Genomic DNA, 25180 nt, shown 5'->3' on the forward strand with positions numbered 1-25180 from the left:
CATTACATCTCCCCCACGGCCCCCTGTTATCCCAGCACCAGTTCCCAAGCCCCCTCTCCAACTCCCCCACCAGCACTTTCTGGTATCCCCCCTACTTGCAGCTCTCATGTCCTCATCTCAGCCCCCCAACTTTCCCATGGCCCCTTTCCCAGGCCCCCAATAAGAAACCTTAGCTAGTATTTCAAGTCGCCGCCCCAACACTGTCATGACCCCCTCCTAGCTCCCCAGCCAGCCCCCAGGTCCCCAGCTCCGCCCCAGGCCCCGCCCTTCCGAGTTCCTTGACTCAGGGCTGCTTCTCGCGTGCGTCCCCAGCTCCCGCCCCGCAGCCCAGTGGTCCGGTGGTCGGTCCTGGGCCGGCGGCCCCCCACCAGCAGCTGCCGCCGGCCCCGCCCCCGGGCACCATGCTGCCCTCGCAGGAAGCCTCCAAGCTCTACCATGAGCACTACATGCGGAACTCGCGGGCCATCGGCGTGCTGTGGGCCATCTTCACTATCTGCTTCGCCATCATCAACGTGGTGGTCTTCATCCAGCCCTACTGGGTAGGAGACAGCGTGAGCACTCCCAAGCCTGGCTACTTCGGCCTCTTCCACTACTGCGTGGGCAGCGGGCTAGCGGGCCGCGAGCTCACCTGCCGGGGCTCTTTCACCGACTTCAGCACCATCCCGTCCAGCGCCTTCAAGGCGGCCGCCTTCTTCGTGTTGCTTTCCATGGTGCTGATTCTCGGCTGCATCACCTGCTTCGCTCTTTTCTTCTTCTGCAACACCGCCACTGTCTACAAGATCTGCGCCTGGATGCAGCTCTTGGCAGGTAGGGGAGGAGTGGACACGGGACCCTCAGCAAAGACTCTGGAGATGGGAGGTCTTGATTAGAAGAGTCAGAGCTAGATTCTTTTTCTGTGTTGAGACACTTAGTGACCAACCCTCAGCAGCTATTATGGAGAACATTCAACCACCTTAGGGCAGGGGGCAAAACCTTGGAAACGGTATTTGTGTCTGTCTGCTTGGAAGCTAGGGGCTTGGTCAACTGATGGGTTAGCGTTATTTTCTTGTTTCGGAGGGTCTCTGTTGGCTGTCTTTTAGCAAAAAGATTTCTTCCCCTGAATGAGGGCTTACTGTAAGTGTAACCAATTTCTCTTATGCTGGGGGGGGGGGCTGAATTGGGGACTCAAGATAGTTGGCTTGAACCTTGAACTCTATGGCATTATTGACTTTTTTAAGGTTTGGTTTCCTTATTTGTGAAATGGTGCAGAGAAGAAACGAGGGGTCTTTGGTACATTTTAAAGTCCTGTCCTGAGAGGTGGGAGGCTATCTGTGGTGTTGGCACTGGGGGCTGTATGTGGAAAGCTTGCAACATGAGCCTCTGGAGAAAAAGAAGGTCCCTTTCACTCTGACAGAAGGGTTCTGTGTTGCATGGTGATGAGTTCCTTGAAGTCTCTGAACTGTTTGACTGGGACAGTCATCTTTCCCTAAGGAAAAACCTTTGGGAACAAGATATGCTGAGACAGTTTCCCCTGATCCATTAGAGTCCTGTGTCCCCGCCCACTCTTCGATCCCAGTCACATTTTGAAAACTCAGCAACCTGGGCATTTGCCTAAATGCAGGAAAGGAGGAGAGAGTTGGGAAGGCAAAGAGGAGCCTAGGGATAGCAGGGTGGGGAAAGAAGATGGATGGAGGCCAGGGAAAGGTTTGGAGCCTCCCAGGGTTGGGCAAGAAGAGAAGATTTGGTAATGGTCCATTAGAGACGGCTCTTTACAGTAAGCAGTTCGGGATATTCAACAAGTGTTCAGCCCATCAAAAGAGGCCCCCAAAGGAAAGGTGATAGCAACTTGCTGGCAATGCCACCTCAGGAAGCATCATAGTGATTTGGCTCTGCAGTGTGGTGTGTGTTCCCTTGAGCCTTCTCATTGGAAAGAAAGCTCCATCTTTTCAAGGAGGAGTGTGAGTTTTCAAGATGACTTGAAGTCACTCAAGGTCAAGTGTGAAGCATACAATAATGATCAAATTAAGACTTGTCACTTGGGCTGAAGGCCAGGGGTGAGGTCAAGGTCATGAGGCTAGTTTTACAAACGTAGGGAGGAATTCCTGCTCCTACTGGGAAATATCTAATCTCTGAAAAGGGTTGGTTAGAGCAAGGCACTATGTACTCAGATATGGGCATTCTTTTTTTACGATGTATTTTTTTTAATTATGTGTATTGTGTATGTTGTAGTGATGGTGGTGGTGGTATACACTCAAAGGTGGTTGTTTGACTGTGGAGGCCAGAAGAGGGCACTGGATCCTCTGGAGTTGGAGTTACAGGTAGTTGTGGACTGTGAGTACTGGGAACCGAACTCTGGCCCTCTGTAGAAGCAGCTAGCATCCAACCACTGAGTGGTCTTTGTAGCCCTCAGATGTTGACCCATCCTAATGTGACTGCTTAAGAACCTTGGAAAAGAACAGAAAAAGAGAAATGAAGGGAATGGAATGCTGTTCCACGTTTTCCAATAGGGCCCAGAGATGACAGTGTGCATTTTCATTGTGTTTTCCCTTGAAGGCAAGCTGGACAGACTATGTGCTCAGCTTGAACCCCAATTTATCAACTTTAATTTGGAGTCTGCAGATGGGTTGCTGACCTCTTGGTCCTCAAATTCTCTGCGATCCATGTGGGATTTCATCTTGGGATTTGATAGGCAGTTCAACAGTGCAATCACTGAAATTTGGCAGTCTTAGAGATCACCACCTTCAAATGTCCCCTTTAATTCCCCTGTTTCAGAGAGGCAACTGACCACTGATATGTGAGAGACTTACTCAAAGTCACACCACTGACATGGGAGTAAATTCAGTCTTTGGCCATTTTTTTTTTTTTAAATTTATGACTCCTGGTCCAGGGCATTTTCCTTTTTTGAGGGCCAAGGGAGCAGTTGGCAAGTTGAGAACTTGATTGCATTTTGCTCAGAGATTTCTGACTTGTCTAGATAAGTGACTGATTCCCATTACTTAGTAAAGGGGCACTAGGAAACCGGCCAGCTCTGGACTACTAGTCATCAGTTAAAGGTGTCTCAACCTACAGTCGTTTTACTTTTTAATGACAGTAATTTCTCTCTCTGTGTGTCTCTCTCTTTCTCCCCCACCTCTCTCTCTCTCTCTCTCTCTCTCTCTCTCTCTCTCTCTCTCTCTCTCTCTCGCTCTGTGTGTGTGTGTGTGTGTGTGTGTTTATGCATGTGCTCTCCTACACACACACACACACACACACACACACACACACATAATTATGCATGCATGGGGATTCTCCCATCTCATGGAGGCTCAGATGGGATTGGCAAGTGCTTTTATCTATTGAGCCACCTTGCCAACCCTCCCCTTATAGTCTTAAATAAGTCTTTTCAGTTTTAATCTCAGTTTTGCCCGTCTAGGACTGAGGACTGTCACTTGGTTGATTCGGAGTGTACTTTTCAGCCCATAGGGCTCCTGCAGACAACTCTTGGAGACCACCCCACTCAGAAAAAGTGAGCTGTCAGTCATGCTCAGAGTGACAGCACAGAAGCAAAGGCTTTGTTTGTCACATAGGAGTTAGAGCACTTGCCACTTGAATCTTCTTCCTTTGGACACCCCTCCCCCAAGCATTTGGAAGAACACCTCATTGACAAAATACAGAGATATGTCCCTTCCTTCCTTCCTTTCTTTTTTTCTGAGACAGGGTATACTACTTAACCCAGACTGTCCTGGAACTCACTATGTAGACCAGGCTGGCCTCAAACTCACAGGGACCTGTCAGTCTCGACTTCCAAGTCCTTAGATTAAAGACATGAGCCACCATAGCCAGCTATGTTTTGTTTTTATTTCTCACCCGTTATGTGATCATCTTGTGCTCAATGCTACAATGCTGGGTGTCACGGTCACTGCTCTATTGCTGTGAAGAGACAGTATGGTCAAGGCAACTTATAAAAGAAGACATTTAACTGAGGGCTGGCTTACAGTTTCAGAGGTTAGTTTATCATCATGGTGGTGGGAAGGATGGCGACAGACATGACGGGCATGACGGGCATGGTGCTTAAGAAGTAGTGAGAGCTACATCTGAATCTGTAGGCAGAAAGACAGAGACTGAGCCTGGCATGGCTTTTGAAGCTTCAAAGCCCACCCCCAATGATACACTTCCCCCAACAAAGGCCACACCTCCTAATTCTTCTAATCCTTTGAAATAGGGTCACTCCCTGGACTAAACAATCAAATATATGAGCCTGTGGGGAGCATTCTTATTCAAACCACCACAAGGGAGTACACAAGCCATTCCTGACTATGTTAGTGTTGCATTAACAAATTAAAACTCAGACTTCCTCTTGGATTAGCTTGACTAAGATTAAGCCAAAATTAGAATTCTCCATGTCTGTACCTATGTCTTCTGCCTGTGGTTACTGACCAGTCTATTGTCAGTTGTGTGAGTCTGATCTGTTTTGTCCCTGTTGCTGTTGCCCGTATCTGTACTGTGTCTCTGTGTGTGCCTGAATCTGTGCCTGTGTGTGTCCCTCCCAAAGGACTTTGCTCTGTACTTATTGAATAGCACAGAAAACATGTTATGGGGAAGAAATGAGAAATTCTTTACAGAAATCTCAACAGAATTTTAGAAGGGAAGAAATTGACCCCAGCTTCTCAAGAATAGCATTCAACAGTGCAAGCATATGTAGTCAGCCTGTATCCACAGGTAGCTTCCAATTATCATATAAGGTTGCTACCAACCTGTTGGCTGCTATCAGTAAATGATACATGCATACACACACACACACACACACACACACACACACACACACACACACAACACATATATATATATATATATATATATATATATATAGTATTCTGGGTCAGGAGCACATAAGTGTACACAATTGTATTAGCTTAGGTTATAAAAGGTGTTTGCACAGGAAATTCAAGACATAGTAAGGTTGGTTACATTGTTCTCTTAAAGGCAGTTTAGCCATAAACCTAAGCACACAGTAGGACAGCAGGTTAAGTACATAGTCTTTGCTTAAAAGATTTATTTATTATGTACACAGTTTTCTGTCTGCAGGTATCCCTGCAGGCCAGAAGAGGACACAAGATCTCATTACAGATGGTTGTAAGCCACCATGTGGTTGCTGGGAATTGAACTCAGGACCACTGGAAGAGCAGACAGTGCTCTTAACCTCTGAGCCATCTCTCCAGCTCAAGTACATAGTCTTAAATAATCTTAAGGAATATTATTAACTCAGCTGCAAGGTCCAGAAAAATATTCAGCTCCTTTGGAGTCCAGAGATATTTTCAGAAAAAAAAAATGTGTCACCATATCTGACCCCAAGGATCTTAAGCCTATGGAGTCAGTCCCTGCTCTCAGAAAGCTTGCTGTCTACTTGGGTCATGATATTGGTCAACAGCCTTAGAGTGATAGACAATATAAACTCATCTTACACCATTATAAATAAAACGAAATAAAGAGCGTTGGGTTTATTGTCTCATATGATTTGAAAATCAAGAGTTTCTGGCTTCAAGGTGATCTGGATGCTCAGATGATGTCTGAGGCACCCACCTCTATCTCTTAGTTCCTTTGTGCTAGTTTATTTTAAGCCTACTCCTTCTTAAAGGTAAGAAATAGAGCCACTAGTGGCTGGCTTTACCTAGCTCAAGCTTAGCAATGACTGTGGAAAGTGAATGCCAGCAGTCAGGTGTGCTAGCACATATCTTTAATCCCAGCACTTGGGAGGCAGAAGCAAAGGCAGTAATATCTCTGTGTGTTCAAGGCCAGCCTGGCCTACACAGTGAGTTCTAGGACAGCCAGGGCTATATAGAGAAACCCTGTCTCAAAAAGCAAAACCTAAACAAAAAGAATGATGCCAGCAAAATTGCCAGGGCTGAATCCTATCAGCCCAACTTCTGCCAGCTCGATGCCTCCTCATGAATCATGGTGACTTTGTCTAAGACTCATATGTGCTCATCCCTGCAACCAACACCACATGGACCAGTAGTGAGAAAGGTGAGTCCCCGCAGAGACTGTAAAAGAGGGACCATGAGTAAGATGACCAAAGACAGTTATCTCCAACCCCTGGGGACTCTGATGTGTGGTGAGCTGTAACTGTTGTAGATACCAGGGCTGCAGTCAAGGCTGGCTGTGGCTTATCTGGGAGTCAAGGCTTGAGATGGGTAGTTTTGTCAGGTGTGGGGTATGGGGCATGGGACGAGTACAATCTGAATGGAGAAGAGGGCCGTGGATGGAAAGGCGCATCTGACTTGAGAGTGGTGTCTCTACAGGGGAGCAGGAGGAGATTCAGGGTGGACTATGGAGGCCCCAGAGTGCTGGGCCAGGGACTTGGTATTTTAATCAGTGGGCAGTTAGGAGTTACTGTGACTGTTAGAACTACTAAACCAAAAAAATGTTTGCTTCGAGTGGTGGCCCGGGACTATAATCCCTGATCAAGGTCAGCCTCATCTGCATTGTGAATGAGAAGCCAATGTGGGCTACATGAGATCCTGTTTTAGAGCAAAAAATATTATCATATCCTGAGACATTACCCTATACTACAGCATGTGCTGAAAAGCTATTTGTCCTAGGTCATAGACATGCTAGGTCATGGAGCTGTTATTGTGATTCAGTCCTCTTACCTGAAGTCAGAGAACAACTTTGTGGGCTGATTCTCTTACCCTCGCATGGCTTCTGGAGACTGAATTCTGCTCAGGCTTTGGGGCAAGTGCTCTTACCTACTGAGAAGTCTCACTGTCCAGGTTCTATACTAGATGTTTTCACGCTGTTTGTGTTGTCACATCCTTTTTCTGTCACAATGACTTGTCCAATTTCACACTTCTAGTACAGAGGGGGAGCTGAGTCTTGGTGTGAGTCCGAAAGAATCCAGAACCTTCTTCAGTTGCTGAACTGGAGCAAGGGAAATGAATCTACAGGTGATGAGTTAGAGCTCCATGTAGTACAGTGTCAGAAGTGGGGCTGAGGATAGCCACAGGAAACATAGGGGACCCAAGCCAAGGGCTGGCTGAGCAGGAGGGGAGCTACTGTGAGGTCTTAGTCCCATGGGGGTGGCACATTCTAGTACCTGAGAGGCTCGGAAAAGAGGGTGATGAGTTGGAAGACAGTTTGGGATACATAGTGAGACCCTATCTAAACAAAAGCAGAAGAGTTGAGACTCTGTCTCCGTGACTGCCTGTCTGTCATGCACAAGGCCCTGGGTTCAAGCCCTAGTGCCTCAGATTTAAAAGAATAAAGGACTTAGGTGATACTTCCCATTTGTGTGGTCTTGGACAAGTGGATTTGTTTCCAAATCTGGTTCCTCATCTGCAAATAGTTATGTTGATGATAGGATGATAGAAATGTGTGGAACGATGGCTCCCCCTCCCCTCCTTCTTTCCTTCTTTCTCTCTCTCTTCTTTCTTTCTTGTTTTTTTTTCTTTTTTTTTTTTTTCATGTCAGGGGTTCCCTATATAGCTCTGGCTGTCCTGGAACTAGCTCTGTAGACCAGGCTGGCCTCAAACTCACAGAGACAGGCATGCCTCTGCCTCCCAAGTGCTGGGATTAAAGGCGTGCACCACCACCGCCTGACTTTCTATAATTTTTTATTCTTTTGTTGGGGGTGGTGGGGAGCAATGGTTTTTAATGTGGCTCTCAGTGTGCAGCAGACACTTTTTGACAGTCTTAGGGAAGCCATGTGTGAAGACTCTGATGCTGAGTTTGAACTCTCTGCAATGACCATGAGACTGACAGCATAAGAGGGATGAGACTAGGTTGCCTAACTGCCTCATTTTATGAATGAAGAAAGAGGCCCAGAGAGAATGAATAGCTCAGTGGTCACAGAGATGGAAACCTAGGCCTCCCCTCTGTTCCCAGAAAGATGATGAGCCTGGCCCTGGTTCACCAATCAGGAGTGTGTGCACATGCCAGGCTTCACCTGGTGGTTGGAAACTGTCAGGGGAGGTGGAAGCAGAGTGCTAGCTAGTGCCATGCAGAGGTAGCAGCTTCTAGCCGTGTCTGTCACAGAGTCTCAGGCCCTGTGATCAGAGGTCACAGGAGTTGCCACGACAGAAACTCAAGACATGCACTCATGTCCCTTACGGTGTCCTTGGACTTTGGTTCAGGTTGTCTTTGGGCATGAATAATTTCATTATTTAGATAGGATCTTGCTATGTATCCCCAAATTGTATTTTAGCTTGCAGTGATCCTCCTGTCTCAGCCTCTCTAGTGGTGGGAATCCAGGCCCACTGTGACCACATCTGGATAGGTTTTAAATTTTCTTCATATAGTAAAATTTAGTTGTCTAGTTACATTGAATATATATTGATATGTTAACATTTAGCAATGTTTAGTTACATTGCTAGGACATCTAGTACATGAAAGGCATTCTCTTCTCTCTCTCTTCCTTCATTCTCTGCCCTGGCTTCCTTCATGTTTGTCTCCCTCCTATTCTCTCTGCTCCCTTGCTCTCTCACACTGACCCTTTACCGAAGACCTCCTGAGTGCATCACTGTGCTGGGCTCCGGCAATGCTAAGTAACAGACCTTGCTCAGCATCTAAGAGCTCGAAACAGGAAAGGGGTCTTCAAGCCTGTGGCACATACACGAAGTGACTGGGTCACAGAAATCCTCTAGGGTGTCTGAAGAGGGTGTCCCAAAGCTAAGGACAGATGTGAAGTCAGACAGAGTACTCATACACATAATATACTAAAATAAAGAGATAAAAAATTCTTTCATTTCAGAAAAGTTGGGTGATCATCACCCAATGTCTGAACCACGTGACCAGTGCCTTAGGAGCCTGCAGTCAGAGCTTGAGCTGTTGTGGTTGCTATGCCTCTCCGACATGGAGGTGCTGTACCCTCATTCTGTAAACCAAAATAAAATTCCCTCCACAAGTTATTTCCACTCACCAAGAGTTTCACTGGCTGTTTGGAAAACTTAACACACTCACATAGTGGAGAACCTGTAAGGTAGGGTGGCCACTCGGTCACATGCCCCTCCTTCCCACAATCCCTTTTTTTTCTACCAGAAACAACCATTGTTGATTGCCTTTTCTGGAGAATTCCACAAATGTACAAGCAAAGATGAACTTAAAAAAAAAAAATGTCTGGCAGGTATCAATTACTGCTTCACAAATTACCCCACACACAGAATTGGGGCAGGCTAGGTGCATCCATATGTAAGGGCCCTTGCTGCCACCAAGCCTGGGGACCTGAGTTCATCCCAGGACACACAGCGAGGAAGCCGAGAACAGATCCCCCTCAAGTCATCCTCCGGTCCTTTAACTCCCGGATATGCATGGACATCCCCTCAGCCCCACCCCCAGTTAAATAAACAGCTCTTGCGTCTCTGAATCCCAAGCAGAGCAGAGTAGCTGGGGGCCAGGTAGTTGTGCCTGAGCACCCTTTGTGATTTTACAACCACACGGTGAAAGGAGAGAACCAGCTCCTCAAGTTGTCCTCTGACTTCCACACATGTACTGTGGTGCAAGCACTACACACACACACACACACACACACACACACACACACACACACACACACACACACACACACACACACACAAAGTTAAAAAACCAACTAAACTATAGTCAACCCTTTATAGATAAGGTGTAGTGGAGAACAATGTTACTTAACACTCAAGAGGCAAAGGCAAGTGGATCTCTGTAAATCAGGGGCCAGCCTGGACTATGTAGCAAGACTCAAAATAAGTAAGTAAGTATGTAAGTAAGTGAATAAATAAATAAATAAAAGCTAGCTCATCGTGATCAGAGTTACAGATTTTGTTCTGTCTATCTTTTGACTTTGTCTGTAGATTCCTCCCCCATGGTGAGATTTTTGTTGTTGTTGTTGTTGTTGTTGTTGTTAACATAAGCAAAATATTGATGCCCCCTTTCAGCTTCCAGGGTTAGTGTTATTATTAGAGAGGCTCTGAAGTATTTAAACTGCTCTGGGATTAAAGTAGTTGATAATGGTAAATCACGTGGAATGGGAAGAAAGAGGCCAGGATGAAAGCAAGAAGCTTTCAGAAAAATAATAACCCAGCTGCATAGTGGTGGCGCACACTTTTAATCCCAGCACTTGGGAGGCAGAGACAGAAGCTCTGAGTGTCATGGCCAGCCTGATCTATGAAATGAGTTCCAGGGCTACACAGAGATACCCTGTCTCAAAAATAAAAAAATAAAAATAAAAAAAAGGAAGGAAGGACTGAAGGAAGGAAGAAAAAAAAACGAGCCTTAGTTCACTGTCACCCCCGTCCCATCCCAGCTCACATCTGATTGCTTCTCCTGTGCTTAAGTGACATGGTGTAAATCTTGGGCTAGGAGGCTGTGCTCAGCATACAGTGGGTGCCTAATAAGTGCCTACTGCTTTGTTGTTGTTTTGTTTTTAGTACTTTTTATTTTTGAGACAGCATCTTGCTATGACTGGCCTGAAACTTGTAACAATCCTCCTGTCTCAGCCTTTCAAGTGCTAGGAGTACAGGCACAAGCCATCCCGAAACCACAAGTGTTGAAGGATGACATCTAAGTCCTCACTTTGCCACCTGCTCCTTGGGAGGGAGCGGATACCTGGTCTGAATTCTGATCATATTATCAATTATGAGTCCTTAGGGATCTTACATAATTTCTGAGTTTGCTTTCATATAAAATGAACAGACTCATAGAGTCTTAGTTGGCTTAGTACTGCAGAAACACGATGTTACAAGAGTAAATTTGTAATGAACAGAACTTTATTCATTTTGGCTTATTAAGACACACTTTTGCTATGTAGCCCAGGCTGGCCACAAACTCATGGGCATCCTCCTGTTTCTGCCTCTTGAGTTCTTGGATTCTGAAGCATGAATTAACATACCCAGTTATGTTTGTATATCTCTATTCGTTTATTTATAGACCATCTCATGTAGCTCAGGCTGGCCTCAAACTCATTATGTAGCTGAGGGTAGCTTTGGAATCATGCTTTTCCTGCTAGTGAAATTCCCTTTCAAGTGCTAGGATTACAGGTGTGCGCTACCATACCTGTTTAACAAGAATTTCCCTTCTTTTGTTTTCATGGAGATCATGGCTATATCTCATAAGAAACCATTTTTAAAAAGACTTATTTATTATGTGTACAGTGTTCTGCCTGCATGTATATCTGCACACCAGAAAGGGCACCAGATCTCATTATGGATGGTTGTGAGCCACCATGTGGTTGCTGGGAATTGAACTCAGGACCTCTGGAAGAGCAGCCTGTGCCCTTAACCTCTGAGCCATCTCTCCAGTGCAAGAAACCATTTTTTAAAGTGTGTATGTGGGGGGAAATGTGTATGTATATGGGTGCTAGGGATTGATCCCAAAGCCTCACACATGCTAGGCAAGCATGCTCTACCACTGAGCTATGTGCCCAGCTGGTTAATGATTCTTGAAGCTGGGAAGTACAAGGCTAAGGGGCTGGCATCTGGTAAGGGCTTACTTGCTGCCCCATAACACACAGAAGGCATTACAGGGCTGGGAGCAGAAGGGACTGAATTCTATGGTCATCAACTACTGTGGTAAAGGTCTGAACACCTCTGAAACCCCCCCCCCCCCGTCAACATTACAGATCAATTTTGTAACCCATGGACCCGGGGGTGAGGGGTGAGGCATGTGGAACCATTGGAAGGTTGTTGTAGGCACAGTATGTGCACTGGCTTAGTAAATGCTGGTGATTTTTAATGATTGCTGTGTGACCCATGGCAAGCCATTTTTGCCCCCAAAGCTCTGTCTGTGCTAGAAGAGGAAAGGGGAAGTGAAAGCTAGAAGGGGTTTGGGGGATGAGCTTTGCAAGAACCTTGGGAGTCCAGCCTTGGGGGTTGGGTCTTATTTACAGGCCATGGCCATCACTTTAGGGAGTGGGAGTGAGCAGGGCCAGGCATGGTCTTAGGAGGACGCAACAGCGTCGACGGGGAAGGTGCATTGTGTGGAGGCTTCCTGGGAGGCAGAGAGCTGAGATGAATGTGAAAATAGTTGTCCTGGCAAGGTGTGAGGCTGCAGAAGCAGGGGGCAGGGAGCCCATTTGGGAGACCACTAGGTTTGTTTGTGGGCTGAGGGTAAAGCAGGTGCCTCTTTGTGGTGGCTGAGTCTCTGAAGTGCCTTCATAGAGACGCAAGAGGAGGACCATGTCTGTGGCAGAGAAGGATGAACTCCTCTGAGGAGTGTGCAAAGGATGGCTGCTTGTTTAGGTCTGGAGTCGAGGGAAAGGCCCCTTGTGGAGCTGAAGGTCTGAGGCACCATCCCATGGGTCTGCGTGTGAACAAAATTGCCCTGGAGCAAGGGGAGGAAGAAGAGGGACCCTCTCGGGACAGACAGCAGAGCAGCCGGAGAAGGAAGGAGGCTCAGAGGAATGTGAGCAATAGAGGACAAGTAGCCAGTGAGAAGCAGAGGAAGGTGCCTGGAGGGAGGCGCCAACACCGCCTGGGTTGTGGTGAGGACAGCCGAGACTTTTCAGTTTCAGTACTGGTGACTGAACCCCCGGCCATCCTCTGCCGCTGCATATCTTCCATCTTGGAAGCTTGCACTCCGTGAAATTATCCTTCAAAACAAAGAAGAAAGCTGGGCACGGTGGCATTTGCCTGTCATCCCTGCTACTCTGAGGGCGGAAACAGGAAGATCATGACTTTAAAACAAAGGAAAACCGAGGAACTTTCTTAGTAGCCCAGTTTTACAAGGAGGTGTGTGTGTGTGTGTGTGTGTGTGTGTGTGTGTGTGTGTGTGTGTGCGTGCGCGCGTGTGTTGGGTGTAAAGACTAAAGATAACTTTAAGGATCATTTCTCAGGAACTATCCACGTACTTTTTTGAGACCTTTGTCTCATTGGGACCAGGGACTCTCCAATTACCCTAGGCTAGCGCACACAGAGCCCCAGGAATCTCCCTATCTCCACTTCCCTGGAGCTTGGATTGCAAATACAACATTATCAGGCTTTGTTTGTTTGTTTGTTTTTTGAGACAGGGTTTGTTTGTGTATCCCTGGCTGTCCTAGGACTTGCTTTGTAGACCAAGCTGGCCTTGAACCTGCCTCTGCCTCCTAAGTGCTGGGATTAAAGGCATGTGCCAACATTGCCTGGCTTAGGCTTTTTAAAAAGATTCATTTTTATTATTTTATTTATAAAATAAAAATAAGTGAACCCTTTAAAAAGAATCAACGACAAGGGCAACATATAGGAAAGAATGGTAAACAGTAAGGGCGAGTCTAGCAACATCGGCAATCATGCTGGGTGGCAGTGGCCTGTGCGCACCATTTAAAAACATCACTAGAATGGGTGAAGCAACCATGACCACCTGTGTGCGTTGCCTATCAAGAAACCCACTCCAACTATAAAGAAACACGAATTAACAGTAAGTAAATAAGCCGGGTGTTGGTGGCGCACGCCTTTAATCCCAGCACTCAGGAGGCAGAGGCAGAGGCAGGCGGATCTCTGTGAGTTTGAGGCCAGCCTAGTCTCCAGAGCAAGTGCCAGGATAGGCTACACAGAGAATCCCTGTCTCAAAAAAAAAAAAAAAAAAAAGGGCTGGAGAGATGGCTCAGAGGTTAAGAGCACTGACTGCTCTTCCGGAGGTACTGAGTTCAATTCCCAGCAACCACATGGTGGCTCACAACCAAGCCTGCATGCAGGCAGAATACTGTATAGATAGATAATAAATAAATAAATCTTTAAAAAAAAACAGTAAGTAAATAGATGAAACGCTCTTGGTCTTGTATGTCTGTAGTTACAGCAGTTGGGAGGTAGAAGCAGTGGGGTTAGGAGTTCAGGGCCCTCCTTGGCTACATAGTGAGTTTGAGGCCAGCCTGGGCTATATGAGACCCTGTTTTAAAACACAACAATGATGAAAAGAGAAGAAATCCAACTGCCAGAAAGTCACTCAGAACATGACCGACTCAGCAATATCCTCAGTCACTTGATCCACTAGCTGGCTGGAGGCGAGTGCACTCAACCACCACAGGGAACACGTTTTTCTCAAGCTCACATGGAACATTCACCAAGACATACCACGTTCTGGACCCCAAATCCACCCCAAATCACCTTTACAATTACAAAACTAGCAGCCATGGAGTGCCTGCTCTCAGAACAAAGTTGACTTAAGCCAGAAATAACAGAAAGACAGTTGGAAGATTTGACAACATTTGAATATCAGAGAACATTTTTCATTTTATTTAAAAGACAGGGTCTTACAGTATAGTTCAGGCTGGCCTCCTGGAACTTACTAAGTAGAGCAGGCTGGCCTAAACTCACAGGGATGACCACCACTTATATCAAGCAACATGTAGATTTGAATTAATTTAATGTAAATGTATGTTTGCCTACATGTACATACGTGCACCATTTGTGTACACAGTATCCTTAGAGGTCAGAAGAGGCCATCGGATTCCCTGGAACTGGAGTTATAGATGGTTGTGAGCTGCCATATGGGTGCTGGGAAGGGCAGCCAGTGCTCCTAATTCCTGTGATTTGTTCTTGGATTTTGTTTGTTTGTTTGTTTGTTTTTTTGTTTGTTTGTTTTTCAAGACAGAGTTTCTCTGTGGCTTAGGAGGCTGTCCTGGAACTAGCTCTGTAGACCAGGCTGGTCTCGAACTCACAGAGATCAGACTGCCTCTCGAGTGCTGGGATTAAAGGCGTGCGCCACCACCACCCAGTATTGGATCCATTTCTTAATCTACATGTTGTCATAATGCCTCGTGGCTGCCCGCACCACAGGGTACCAGTAGACTGACTGTAGGGTCAATGAATGGGAATGCTGTATCCCAGGACCCCTGCCTCTACACCAGTGGTTTTCAGTAAGCAATCATTACTCTCAGAGGACTCTGGCCAATGTTTGGAGGGATTTTTAAAACAACAGTGTGTATTTTCCCCTAATGTCTGGTGGGTGGAGGTCAGGTATGAAGCTAAGCATCCAGAGTGGACAGGGCGGTCCCTGCCACGAAGTTTCTAGGCTGAAGGTAGAGAACTCTTGTGGTACACTATGCCCTGCCCCTGGGGATCAACCCAGGTTGAGAACTCTTTTGACATGCTATATGTTGCACCTGGTTATCAGACTCAGGGGCAGCTGGCACTTCAGCCAGCTCCTAACTTCCAAAAGAGACCACAGTCTCGGAGTCCTCATCCTGCGAGTGAGGCTAATTCTAGTCACTTCTCTTCCTCCAAACCCAAGAAAACCCATCTCAGCCTGGATTTTTTCAAGTTGTTTAACTTCTTGTTTTCTCCCATTTCTCAAGAAGCTCCTGAGGCCCCAAAGCCACCATCTGATGCTCTACGGAGCCAAAGAGGCAGGGAGGTTGTCTCAGCATCCTCCCGCTGCCCCTGATGCTCTTGCCTCTGCTCCTAATCGGTTTCCTTTGAGACAGTCCTTCACATATGCGACAATCAGTGGGATGACTTGATGTTATACTTCCCTTCATGCCGAAGATAGACATTGTGCCTGCCTGTCTATGACACACTGCTGCTGTGGGCCCAGGGTGGGGTCAAGGATCTTAGAAATTTCTGAAATATTCAAGGGGAGAGACAGGGAGGAAGAGGGAGCAGGGTGGGGGGATAGTTACAGAGATGGAAGGAAAAACAAGGGATAGAAAGGTCAAATGTTAACACAAAGGAGGAGAGGAGAGCTGAAGCTCAGACTTGAGCACAATAAGGGAGGAATGGGTGAGAAAGGGAAGGAAAAGATGGAGACAAGGGCAGAAGAAAAGCGAGAACGAGAGGGACCGGCTGAGAGAAATGAGAGTGTATGTGAGAGAGGGAGGGAGGGAGGGAGGGAGGGAGGAGGGAGGGAGGGAGGGAGGGAGGGAGGGAGGGAGGGGGAGAGACAGAGACACAGAGAGAACTGGAAAGCACAGGGAAGAAAATCTCACTGAGGTCTCAGTGCCCGCGTAGGGAAGGGGGAGGAAGCTGGAGCTCTGAGATACAGGAGCAGTTTCCATGGAGATGAGGATGCACCAGGAGCGAGCAAAAACAGACTACAGTGAGGCCAGCCACTCTGGCACCTAGGGAGAGGAGGGCTGGGAAGCAACTGACGGGATAGTATGTATGTTTGTCTGCTGCCGGTTTCTAACCCCATTCCTGCCTTTCACTGGAGTGTCTGAGCCCAGGGATGGAGAGACAAATGAAGGGCATGTAGGAAGACAGACATTAAAGTCTCCTCCCCTTCCTCTTTCTCCTCTTTTTCCTCCTCTTACTCCTCCTCCCTCCATACCAACGATAGAGCACCCAAGGGCTTAGTCCCATGCCTACTTTTTGGTTTTGACAATGTCTAACAGCAGAATTCAAATGCCACGGGGACCTGAAGTCTTAATGGTTAACCTCCAGCTCCCATTGATCCCCACACCCCCACCCCGGGTCTGCACTTGATTCTCTATCTGTGTACCAATCTGTATCTTCAGACTGTTTAGGTCTCTAGCTCTGTGGTTCTGCCACAGAGTAGGACATTTCTTTTATGTCCATAAAGGTGGGAGGCGGGGTTACTGTCTTGGAGACTGAAGGCAGCTCCAGTAGGATGAGAGACTGATGACCATGTTTCTGGGGACATTACATCAGACATGGAGGATGGGAATGGGATGGAATCCAAGTTACAGAACTCTGGGGAGGGAGGAGCCTGGGGATTAGGGAGCACTCCCTTGTCCTGGAGATAGGGGAAGGAGTGTCAAAGCTCTTGTCCCTCTCCCACTGTGGGGACTGGATGGGCCACATATAGCGACAGAACTGAGAACAGTCAAACCTTGTCAATGCTGTCACAACATTTAATATCCAGGTTAAGCTCTTGGGCCTGGAGGAGTCATGGGTCACACAGCTCAAACAGCTCTGTGCAAGCTGCAGACCACTGGTGGGACTGAGCAGACCAAGTCTTCCCAGTTGCCAACTGAACCTGAAGTCTCTGATTGGCCTGTTATAGGGCCTGTGCCACTCTCATTGTCAATCTGGTACCAAAGGAATGCAGTGAGATGATTGGCTTAGACTTGCCCCACCCATCCCAGACTAGGCTGGCATTGGGAGAGTTTGGTAGATTAACCCAAGTGGGTAGATTGGATGAGGTAGCTATTTAACAGGGCTATCTTGTCCCACCCTTTCTGCCTTTAACTGTCTCACTCACTTGAAACCTATTACATCATTTCCTTATTTGTGTAATTATTTTTTTGTTATGACCAGGGTTTTTGTTTTGTTTGTTTGTTTTTTCAGATGGTATCATGTTGGCCAAACTGGCTTTGTAACTGTATAACTGTGTGATGACCCTGAATTATTTTATTTATATGAGTGCTTTGCCTGCCTGTGTGTTATGTGCACCACGTGTATGCAGTTCCTACAGAGGCCAGAAGAGGGTGTCAGATCTCCTGGAATTAATGTACTAGATAGTTGTAAACTGCCCAATCGGTGCTGGGAACCAAACCTGGATGCTCTGCAAGAGAAGCCAGTGCTTGTTATGACTAATTTTGATATCAACATCTAACATTATATGGGAGTTACTCTGCAGAGCATTTTGAAGCACCCAGTCATCTTTACAGTCATTTAATGATAACTCTTAATCACCCCCATTTTACAGATTTGTAAGCTGAAGCACAAAGATAAAGGAATTGAGGCTCACAAATCTTGTAGAGAGCTGAACCAGCATTTGAGTTCTTAACACTGTACTGCAACCCTCTTCTCTCCCATGCAAGCTCCAAGAGACACAGATCCAAGTGCCTTCCTGAGGTCTGCTCTAGTTCCCAGCACACAGTAGGCCCTCAACAATGAATGACCTAGTTGGCACCTTGCTAAATGTCCCTAAAGTACCGTGGCTTCCATTCTACGGAAGGAACTAGCTGGGTACCTCACACCTGCCAGTCACAGATGGAGGAAGAGAAACTATGGGAAACTTACTGTCACTCCTTGCTGTATGCCTAGCATCTTTGAACGAATGCAAAGTGATTGTTATGAACCACTGGTGAAGGAATAACAAAAGAAAAACTAAACCAAAGCCAAACTCACAAACACTAAAGTGATGAAGTTGGGTGAGAATAAAAGGAACCAAAGAACGTCAAGGGGTATGGCCTGGCTTTGGTATTTTCTTATTCCTTGAAGGTAGGTGAGGCAGGGGAGGTTGAGGGTCCCAGTTTCTTTCTCTTCGGGTCAATGTCTGTCTCCCAGTGGTTGAAAAGTAGTTACCAAGTGTGCAGATTGCTAGATGGGGCTGGGGGAATTCTCTGGACTCAGCCCTCACCCCACCTCCTCGATTCTAGGGAGTAATAATGCCTTCTCTTTCTTCCTGACCTGACCTCGGTGTGGGCCCGCCCCCGATGCCCAGCCCTGTGCCTCGTCTTGGGCTGTATGATCTTCCCTGATGGCTGGGACGCCGAGACCATCCGGGACATGTGCGGGGCCAAGACGGGGAAGTACTCCCTGGGGGACTGTTCGGTGCGCTGGGCGTACATTCTGGCCATCATTGGAATCCTCAATGCGCTCATCCTGTCCTTCCTCGCCTTCGTGCTGGGCAACCGGCAGACCGACCTGCTGCAGGAGGAGCTCAAACAGGAGAACAAAGGTAAGCACCTGACCCTGAAGGCAAGGAAGGCCTGCTTGGTGGCGGGGGCAGTCCAACTGTAGATAAAATTCTAAAAGTGAAGCAAAACTTACACCCAGGGATCTGGAGACATGGCTTGGCCATTAAGAGCACTGGCTGCTCTTCCAGTGGACTCACTCACATGAGGCCACAGAACCGGCTTTAACTCCAGTTCTAGGGGATCCAGCGCCCTCTTCTGGCCTCCTCTGGCACTGCACACATGGTGCACATACATGCACTCAAGCAAAAACAGTAATACACCTTAAATAATTTTTTTACATGATTTTAAAAGGTAAACAGAGGAGCCATTAAGATGGCTCAACAGGTAAAGGCACTTGCTGCCAAGCTTAATGACCCGAGTTTGATTCCCAGGAGGAGAACCCACGTGGGGGAAGGAGAATCTGGAAAATTGTCCTCCAGTTTACACATACCACACCCACTTACCCACACACCCGCATGCACCCTCACACACACACACGCACGCACGCACGCACGTACAGCCACCATGAAAACAATTAGAGAACAGGGACTGAAGTTCAAGGGTTGTAGGCATCAGCCCGTGCCCCATGGCCGTGAAGTCAGGGGACAGAGGTGATTGAGAACACTTGCAGAGAGAAAAGTTCGGAAGTGACAGAGCAGTGTGTTTATTAAACCCTAAACCAAGCAAAAAGTAAGGAATGTATGGCTTAAACAAAACTTTTAAAAATGGAGATAGGGTCTTACTCTATGCCAGGCTGGCTTGAAGCTAACGGCACTCCTCCTGCCTCCGTCTCCTAAATCCTTGGATTGCTGGTGTGGGTCACCATTCCCAATACATTTTGTTGTTGTTGTTTAGACAGAAACAGCATCTCACATAGTTCAAGCTGGCCTTCCACTCAACTATATAACCAACGATAACCTTGTTCTTCCTGACTGTAGTCTTCAAGTGTTCAGGTTACAGGCCTGTACCAACACGCCAGGTTTAATATATATTTAAATTATAACATAATATAATTATATATAAATTATATATAAATATAATAATATAATATAATTAAATTATAATATAATATAAATTAAATTACAATTAAATTAAATTATATAAATATAAAATATAATAATATATTATATATAATAATATAATATAATATAATAATATAATAATATAATATAATAATAAATAATAAATAAATAAAATTTAAATAATAAATAAATAATAAAATATAATATAAATTAAATCATAATTATAATATATTAAAATTTATTATTTAATAATAATGCATTATTAAATAAAATATTAAGTACTATATGCAATAATATTAAATTTGTTTAATAACATCAATAATTATAATATATTTTATATTTCTATAATACAATATGTATTTATGATATGTTTAACAATATATAGAACAGGCCGGGAGGTGGTGGTGCACACCTTTAATCCCAGCACTCGGGAGGCAGAGGCAGGTGGATCTCTGTGAGTTCAAGACCAGCCTGGTCTACAAGAGCTAGTTCCAGGACAGCCTCCAAAGCTACACAGAGAAACCCTGTCTCAAAAACAAACAAAAAACAATATATAGAACAATATATTCAAATGTATAGTGAATATATTGATTAAAAACAGAAATAATGGGGCTGGAGAGACAGCTCAGTGGTTAAAAGCACTCGCAGTTCTTCCAGAGGACTTGCGTTTGGTTCCCAGCAGCCATGTTGGGCAGCTTATAACTGCTTGTGACTCCACCCCCTGGGGAGCCAGTGCCCCCCCTTCTGGCTGACACAGGTATCTGCTGAACACATGTGGCTTACACTAACACATGCACACACATAAATACACAATTAATAAAAACATTTTTTAAAAATGATAAATACATATATAGGGGTGGTTATTGGATTGGGTCTGAAGCGGAGGAATCTGGGCATGAGATCAGAGCTTGTAGTATATGCAAATTATCAACAGTTACAGCTTTGATATGAAATGGTGCCCGTTCACAAATGTATTACACCATGCTGCATAAGTTGGTATATTACATATTGTCTATATCAATGACAATAAAACACAACAAAGGAACAATTTAGGGCCATTGAGATGGATTGCTATCGAAACCTCATAACCTAAGTTTGATGCCCAGAGCCATACTCTGACCTCCACACGCCCTCCCTTTCACACACAAATGTAAATAATAAATTTCATTTAATTAAAAAAAGGAAAAAATATGGGCTGGAGAGATGGCTCAGCTGTTAAAGGCTAGGCTCACAACTAAAAAAAAAAGAAAAAAGAAATGGGCTGGAGAGATGAGATGGCTCAGCAGTTAAGATGGCTCAGTGGTTGGCTGTTCTTCCAAAGGACCCGGGTTCAATTCTCAGCACTCACATGGCAGTTCAAAAATGTCTGTAACTTCAGAGGATCTGGCATGCTCACACAGACATACATGCAAGCAGAACTCACCAGCATAATCCCTGTTATCTTGAGGCTGGCATAGGAGGATTCTGAGTTCAAGGCCATCCTGAGCCACCCACATAAGTGCAAGCGTCTTCTTGGGGTTTCCAGAAATGAAATGTAATGACAGTGCCAGATAATCAAAGAGCTGAAGCCAAGCACGATCATCTGACCTCGTGTCAGCCTACCCCTACTGCTAGAGAGACGTGATGGTGAATGTGTGTGGATGGGCACACCGTCCTTAGACTGAGATCCATAGTAGTAGTTTCCACAGTGGGACCTATGTTGAGGTTTTCCCATTCATTATCGTCTTTTCTTGGGGTTTTGGCTCACCATACAATGGGATTAAATGAGATAATTGTGCAACCCTGTGTCGACAGGTCTGGCAGGGTCCCCATTGTTGTGCTTGAAGTCTTGGGTGGTAAGTACAGAGTATAGTGGAAGCAGGTTAAGCCTAGAAACTACCTCGAGTTTCAGTTTCCCACACTTCGTAAGCAGGGTGATAAAGACTCCCAGGACTGTCATGTGAGCTGAAAGTTTGGGCCTGCAAAGTGGCCAGCAAGAGCTGGCACTTTGCTCAAAGTCATCAGTCCTCACAGGCCTCTGCAGGCAGGCATTACCACCACTGTTTTAGAGTTGAGAATACAAGTCCCCCGTGAATGGGCGCAGAGAGCTGGAGAGCTTGCCCAAAGTCCTTTGAATGCAGTCAGGACCTGAATGAAGGTCCAAGTCCAGAGCCAAAGCTCTTCCCCGCAGTCACACTACTTGTCTCAGCCCAGCCAGGCTAGGGCTTTCCTGTCCCATTTTCATTACTTAGGACACTCTGCTAATCTGATTTTAAAAGCCCACAGATCCCTCTAACTGGGTAGTTTCTTCGGTTTTGGTTTGAGGTCAGGACCTGCCCCCTCGTGGCAATTTCCAGAAGTGCAAGTCATCAGTCCTCACTGAAGCCTGTTTGTAGCCTCTCTGAAGCTCCCTGGTCATGGATGTATGTAACTAGCAGTGAAAGGCCCACTCAGTGTCTCTCTCCTGTCTCCAGATGGCTCTCTCACAAGTTCACTTAAAGACGTGGCCTTACAGTGTAGACTAGAATACCGTAGAACTCACCGTGGAGCCCAGGCCATCCACAAACCTGTGGCAAGCCACTACAGTGCATCTTTAACATGCTATGGGAGGCCAATCATGGTGGTGCACACCTGTAATCTCCATAATCTGGAGCCAGAGGCAGGAGAATCAGGAGATCAAGGCTAGCCTCTGCTACCTTGTAAGTTCAAAGGCAGCCTGAGTTATAAGAGACCCTGTCTTTAAAACAGCCCCCTCCACAAGTGATAATGGAAAGAGATAGGCTTCCTTCAATGCCAGACAATCTCCATCCTTCACTGGTGGATAAAGGTGGACTTTATAGTTCCGTTCTGGGACAAAGTAAAAACTAAACTAAGCCACCACCATTTGCTGTGTGCTAAGTGCTTGCATGACATCTCTTTTGAACCTTCAGGGTGACCCTGTGGAGTAGGAGGCTGAATGGTGTGCTCCAAGCTGACCAGCCAGCCGACACCTTGGTAGCAGTCATTCCTTGGCCACTGCTGTCTTGGGGGGTGGCTGAGGGGGCAGCTGTGACCTGACAGTCTCTAACATTCTCTCTCCCTCTCTCCTTCCCTCCCTCTCTCCCTTAGATTTTGTGGGCACTACAGTAAGTTCTGTGTTGCGGCCAGGAGGAGATGTCTCTGGTTGGGGAGTCCTGCCGTGCCCTGTTGCTCATACACAGGGACCTTGAAAGCCGGGATTGTAGCCCAGGAGTTGGCCCGACCTCAGCATATTCTGTCTGCTGCCCTCTCCTTCCTGTGGTCAAGCTCCAGACCCCAATCTCTGACTGACTGCACACAACTCCAGGCTTTGAAGAGAGGCGGGGGCGGGGCAGCAGCCTGGCAGAAGGCAGGGGCCCTTGAGATCCCTCGAGAGCCTGTTTCTGGCCCTGCCTCCATTTGACCTAAGGGAGCCTGGGTCTCCCTCTCTGGTCCTTTTGTTTCCTTCTCTCCTGTGTAGACTAGCTGGAGGTCCCTGAGGATCCCCAGGGGAAGGAAGCTCCGCAGTGCAGGCTCCTCAGACCCCTTCAGTCTGGACGCCTGCCAGCTGCATCCTAGCCTCCCCAGTCCTGGTCTCCTAAAGAGACTTATTCAAGACACTGCCCCAGGAGGGCCAGACTTTTTCCTACTTTATTTTTATTTGCTGATGATGGTCCCACCACATCTGCCACAAAGCTCCAGGTGCCACCAGCCCCACCCACGGGGCCTCTTCTGACTCCCTCATTCAAGCCTGAACCCAGCTCTCAAAGGAACCTGATCCATGCTGAGAGGGAAAGGACAGGGTCTTCCTCCCCACTGCTGGTAGTCCCTCATCAGCTCAGAGTCTGAGGGGAAGACACAGGCTCTGGAGGCTGTGGGAGGAGGCAGCTGATTACAGCAGCTGGAGTTTGTCAGCTTCTCAGCCTGGGGCTGGCCTGGCCTCTTCTCTACTGAGATAACTCACCGGTGACTGGATCCTTGACTCCGGCCTGTTTTGTACAGCATAGACTTCTCAGGCCCATTGTCAGGGTTGGTGGCTGTGGAGAGGGGGCTCAGAGGCGGAGTTAGGGGTTGCCTATCTCCTTCTCACGCTTCCCACACCTCGGACATCTGCCAAGGGCAGAGACTGTCTTGCGTCTTTGATACTTTTCTGCCTAACTTGAAATTGCAGGTCACCTCCGAACAGGGTATCCCTGTCCCCACCCCAGGCCCTGTTACCCTGTCCCTGACTCTTTCTCCTCCTTGCCCACTTCTCGCCTTGCGATACGCCCAGGGTCTGCAACCTCATGGGCAGTGCTTGGAGCTGAGGTGTGTGTGTGTGTGTGTGTGTGTGTGTGTGTGTGTGTGTGTGTGTGTGTATGTGTGTGTGTGTTAGGGAGGGACAGATGAGAAGATCTCTCTTCCTCTCCCACCAGGGGTTACTCCCTCCCCCTTAGCAGAGAGAAAATGAGGGAGATCCCAGGTGTTTTTTGACCATCCTTGGTTACCTTATAGATCTGGTGGCAGAGCCATCTAGTCACGGACAAGCCTTCTGTCCCCAGTGGAGGCAGACTAGCTCCATCTAGCATAATATCTGCTAGGACATGGCCTGTTGCCTGATCCCCATGTTTCAGAGTGTGTGCTCCCTTTAGGCTCCGCAGGAGGTATAACACTTCTGTGTGTCACGTGTGAGCCTCAGGCAGAGTTGGAAGGGCAACTAGTTCACAGATTTGCTGTCCTTGCGCTCATTTTCATAGGACTTGGAGCTGAGAGTTAGGATTCCTGAGCAAGACCCATGTCCAAGGCTGCCCCATCAGGACCCTAACTGGAGTCTGATGCTGGTTCCAGGAAGGATTCCTGCAATTTTCCAAACCCCATCTCCGCCTTTCCCCTCTTTCCTCCAAGACAGAATCTCCTCCCAAGCTTTGGTCACTGCCCTTCTGTCCCCCACACTTGTCCCCACCCAGTCCCTTTCGGGAGCTGCTTCCTCAGCAGGTGGCCAGGAGACTGGGAATGTACGGGCCCGGGGCCTGTGTGAAGGAGAAGGGAGCAGGAGACGGTTCCTCAGATTCAAACCAGATGGGAGAGGGGCCAGGAGTGAGTGACTGACTGGGAACCTGGCAGGGGAGGGGACAGCAGGGGCAGGGAAGCAGGAGCAGAGCCACAGAAGTAAAGATGAGAAGGGAGACAGGCATGACAAGGGAGGGACAGTATTGCAGAGAGGAAGAGAGTTCAAGTGATGGATTGATGGAGCAAGAGAAGCGGAGAATTGGAGTGGGGCTTCCATGGCGTAGGGGACAGTTGATGAAGAGGGACGGGACCTGGGAAATGGAGGTGTAATTTGCAGTGAGCAAGAACGTCATGTAGAGAAGAGAGCAGGCAGGAGGACAGGGAAGAAGAAATGCTGGGCTGGACTGCGGGGGAGGGCAGCCATGTGTAAGCTCTAAGAGTCTGTTCCCCTAAGGACACCTGCCACCCAAGGGGACCCCTGTGCTTTGGTGGACAGGCTAGAACTGACTCCTTGGAGGCCAAGTGACTGGAGGTCCACCTAGCTCTGTTCCTTTGTGGAGGGGAGTGTGTGTGTTGTGTGTGTGTGTGTGTGTGTGTGTGTGTGTGTGTGTGTGTGTGTGTGTGTGTTTGCATGTGTGTATGTATGAGCAGGCCAGGCTGTGTTAGCAGCAGGGTAATACAGACGATGGGGAGGAAGGAAACTAATTCCTTTTTG

At 47.1% G+C, this 25180-nt stretch overlaps 1 protein-coding gene across 1 annotated transcript; it reads left to right on the top strand.

The window, feature by feature from the left end:
- The first annotated feature begins 401 nt into the window (after positions 1-401).
- Positions 402-23839, top strand: Lhfpl4 (LHFPL tetraspan subfamily member 4). Its single transcript, XM_027429057.2, has 3 exons — positions 402-807; positions 18244-18480; positions 22588-23839. The coding sequence occupies exons 1-3, from the start codon at positions 402-404 to the stop codon at positions 22686-22688; spliced, it is 744 nt and encodes a 247-aa protein (XP_027284858.1). The 3' UTR covers positions 22689-23839.
- The last annotated feature ends 1341 nt before the right edge of the window (positions 23840-25180 follow it).

This window comes from Cricetulus griseus, chromosome 8, assembly GCF_003668045.3.
Source record: "Cricetulus griseus strain 17A/GY chromosome 8, alternate assembly CriGri-PICRH-1.0, whole genome shotgun sequence".
NCBI classification, from domain to species: domain Eukaryota; kingdom Metazoa; phylum Chordata; class Mammalia; order Rodentia; family Cricetidae; genus Cricetulus; species Cricetulus griseus.

Excerpts from the sequence above, each read along its gene's own strand:
- Lhfpl4 (XM_027429057.2), top strand. The coding sequence starts at position 402 with ATGCTGCCCTCGCAGGAAGCCTCCAAGCTCTACCATGAGCACTACATG. Across the intron at positions 808-18,243 it reads CTGGATGCAGCTCTTGGCAG|CCCTGTGCCTCGTCTTGGGC; the intron begins GTAGGGGAGGAG and ends CCCGATGCCCAG. Across the intron at positions 18,481-22,587 it reads GCTCAAACAGGAGAACAAAG|ATTTTGTGGGCACTACAGTA; the intron begins GTAAGCACCTGA and ends TCTCTCCCTTAG.